Here is a 3892-nt window from a genome sequence, read left to right as displayed (position 1 = left end):
GAACCGTAACACTGTTAACAAATGACACAGATGATATTACAGCGTAAGTCCAAATAGCTGCAACTAGCAGTAAATACGACTTCACTGTTTGTGCAACCAGGCTCTTAAAAGGCTGTAAAACGTTTTTGTGCCTGTCCCAAGCAATGGCGGCTAAAGTGCTAAAAATAGCAGCCGGGCACGCGTGTTCGATAAAGGCGGACACTTTACAAATCAAAGCGCTTCTTCTTTGAAGAGAACCATCTCTTATTGTCACCGCGAAGACCAAATGAAACAGCAGATGAGTAAAAGACAAATGAAAAAGCAAAAAGCTGGAAATGTTTCTTCGTAATTGTCCACTCCGCACCATAACGTAGATCACGAAAATGTCGAGACATAATCCAATGAAAAACAGCGTAAAAAAGACGACCAGAGCAGCATATCTAAAAAAGGGTTTTAAAGACCTTTCTTCGGGATGTGTGTTGGTCAAATTTTCCGCCATTTTGTTCATTTGCAGTTTTTTCGCACCGTTGCTCCGTCTTCGCTCAATACTTTCACATTTTGCAGCTTTAACAAGTCAACGAGTTGGTTTCTTGCCGAGCGCACGTTTAATAAAGCACGATTATTCCTCGAAATTAATTTTGTGTCACCCAAGTGTTGATTCCTGTCCTTATATTTTGCTAAATTATAAGATTATCTGCACCTTTTGATTGGCATCAAAAACGACCACACGCAATTACAAAACCTTTCTTTTCTTATGTTAATATTGATGAAGGTAAGTTTATCTGAACTCTGTTTGCAAACGAAAATTAAAAATAATGTAATTACAAAAAGACGGATTACACGTCCACGTTCAACCACGTACTACGCCATGCTACCTTCAGTTTAATAACTCAGCTTAATATCAGTAGTAAAATTCCAACAAGCGAACAGTACAGAATGAGAGCGAATTCTCATCTCTTAGAAATGTCTGAGCCTGCGGTCCGGGTTTTCGTCAGCAAGGTTGTTAAGCAACACTGACGTCAAGGTGACTCGTGAACGAAATATAAAACAAAAGTTGTATTAATGGATAATAGCTGAAAAGCCAAACAATAATAAAGCGATTTTCGCCTGAGTGTCGTGAAGTCAAAACCAAAGTTATCACTCTGGCCAATCACAAAGGGCACAAAGCATCCATTAAACCAATCAAAACCAGAAGCGAATAAGTGTAGCCGACACAAAGCGCGGGGAAACGCGTTCGTAAACTCCCGCCGTTTCTCATGAAGTAAAACCAAAACCAATCGTGACTTGCTCACACAACTTTCCCGCGCTTCGTTCCGGCTACGGTGAGTTTTGATTGGTTCACTGGATTGTTTGCGTCCTTTGGTTTTGCTGTTACGACACTCAATTGAAAACTGCTCTGAGGTCTATATACAAAACTATAAAGGACAATTAAAACAGATAAAAGCGCTTCCTTGGACTAACGCTGAGTTACTATGGAAACATATCATGCCTCTGTTTGCCCGTCCCTGGTGTTCAAGAAAACTTTGGTTGCAGCGTTTATTTTTGGTTTCATATCGTGAGACTTGGATTCTATCGCTAGCACGTTTTGGTGAACAGCTTAGTAAATAAACAATCCATACTGTATAACTACAAAGCATTAAGACAAAAAAACTTTAGATTTTATGTAAATATAAGACCTCATGCGCCACTTTGCGTGAAGATTATTTGATAAAGGTTGTGTCAATGAAATCATGATTCTCTAAATAAAGAACGTCGCAAGTGTTTTATAAGTGAAAATTAATCACTGTGACAAATTTTCAGTGTTTTTCTAGTGTTGTAGATCTCGAAATACTTCCGCACATTCTTTGCAAAAATAAAAACAATTTCATCTTAATTTTGTTGAAAAATGGGAATAAGACACAAAATGCAAGTTCAAAATATTCGGGGAAACTTTTAAATGCAACACGATGACGTGTAATTTTAAAATGTCTAAAATGTAAACATAATCTGCTTAATAAAAACATTTAGTGAGGTTTTAAATTTTAGATATAGCGACATAAAGCTATTACTCATTTTTATTACATTATTTTAATTTTCTTCTGCAAACAGAGTTCAGATAAACTTTCCTTCATCAATATTAACATAAGAAAAGAAAGGTTTTGTAATTGCATGTGGTCGTTGTTTGATGCCAATCAAAATGTGCAGATTATTTCATAATTTGTCAAAATCTAAGGACAAGAATCAACACAAACGCAAAATTAATTTGCGTGTGTGCTGACGTAAAATTAAGTTCAAAAAATAGGCGTGCTTTTTTACACGAGCGCTGGTCAAGAAGCCAACTCATCGACCTGTTAGAGCCCAAAACGTGAAAGTATTGAGCTTAGGCAGAGCAATGGTCAAAACTACGACAAAATGAACGAGACGGCGAAAAATTTGACCAACACAGTTCCCGTAGAAGGGTCTGTAAAACCCTTCTTTGTATATATTGCCGTGGTCGTCTTTTTGACGCTGTTTTTCACTGGATTATGTCTCGACGTTTTCGTGATTTACGTTATGGTGCGGAGTGGACAATTACGAAAGAATATCTCCAGTTTTTTGCTTTTTCATTTGTCTTTTACTCATCTGCTGTTCCATGTGGTCTTCGCGGTGACAATAAGAGATGGTCCTCTTCAAAGAAAAAGTGCTGCGCTGTGTAAAGTGTCCGCCTTTATCGAGCACGTGTGTCCTGCTGCTATTTTTAGCACTTTAGCCGCCATTGCTTGGGACAGACACAAAAACGTTTTACAACCTTTTAAGAGCCTGGTTGCCCAAACATTGAAATCGTATCTACTGCTAGTTGCAGCTATTTGGACTTACGCCGTGATATCATCTGTATCGTTTGTTAACAGTGTAAACGATCGAATTTATAAAGTTTGTTCGACGGAAAACAACACACAACAACAGACGTGCGAGGAATACCATACATGCGTCACACCAATTGACTGGAAAATTCAGATTTCAGAAACAGTCTATTTTCTCATGGCGTTTTTTATTCCTCTTTCTTTCACGACAGTTGCGTATACGAGAATTGCCATTCGATTGTGGAAGAGAAACAAAAATGGAATGATTTACAGCGCTGTTGCAAAGCATAAAACAAAATCAGTTCGTCTGTTGCTCGTAGCGGTCCTTGGGTTTGTCATTTGCTGGGGCCCCAGTATTTTGACGAATTTGTTACAAAAATATCGAGTTCTTGATGGCTTGTCTTTTGAAAGGAAAGTAAAGTTAATAATTTGGTCCCGATTTCTAGCTCCAGCATCGAGTTCTTGGATAAATACAGCAGTGTATACATATTTTAGCCCTGAATTTAGAAAAAACTGTGTCAAGTTTGGTTGCTGCTGTTGCTGTTGTTCTGCGTGTCGCGTGACTGCGCATGATCTCAGAGTTAGCCCAGAAGCACGTAATAATGGCGCCGCCATTTTCCTCTCCAGAGGCTGCGATCCTTTTGGTCAGCACCTTCGTCGCGGCGGAATCACGACGAGAATGTAACGGAGCTAGACCAAGCCCATTAACAGCCAACTGCGCATGTCCAAGCCCATTCTGAGCTCGCAACAGAAGGACAGCAAGACTGTGATAAAGAAAATGTAATTTAATTGTAGTGGAGCATGTTTCTTACTATGGGGATGGCATGGATAATAAATTTCACGCACAGTGAAATATTTGTGATAATTGCAAATACTGTTCCGCATGGTTGTGGAGATACGACGAGAAAGTAAATTTACGACTTAATTTGATATTCCAGCTAGTCTTAATCATAATCTGCATGGAGTTTCCATACTGTGCTCTCTAAAATTTCGTGAAACATTTTAACGGATAACTCGAGTACGGAATACAGTACAGACCTAAGACTTGGACACGTAGACTATCTAGTAATTTTTTACAACCTGTAATATCTTTA

General features: G+C 38.6%; 1 protein-coding gene across 1 annotated transcript; it reads left to right on the top strand.

The window, feature by feature from the left end:
• The first annotated feature begins 2370 nt into the window (after positions 1 to 2370).
• Positions 2371 to 3685, top strand: LOC144629790 (QRFP-like peptide receptor). The gene has a single exon (XM_078488000.1). It carries the CDS (start codon positions 2371 to 2373, stop codon positions 3481 to 3483), a length of 1113 nt encoding a protein of 370 aa, XP_078344126.1. The 3' UTR covers positions 3484 to 3685.
• Positions 3686 to 3892: the final 207 nt, after the last annotated feature.

Source organism: Oculina patagonica, chromosome 11, assembly GCF_052425735.1.
Source record: "Oculina patagonica isolate OP01 chromosome 11, crgOcupat, whole genome shotgun sequence".
Lineage (NCBI taxonomy): Eukaryota > Metazoa > Cnidaria > Anthozoa > Scleractinia > Oculinidae > Oculina > Oculina patagonica.
Note: the sequence above shows the minus strand (reverse complement) of the source record. Positions and strands in the feature narration are given on the sequence as shown.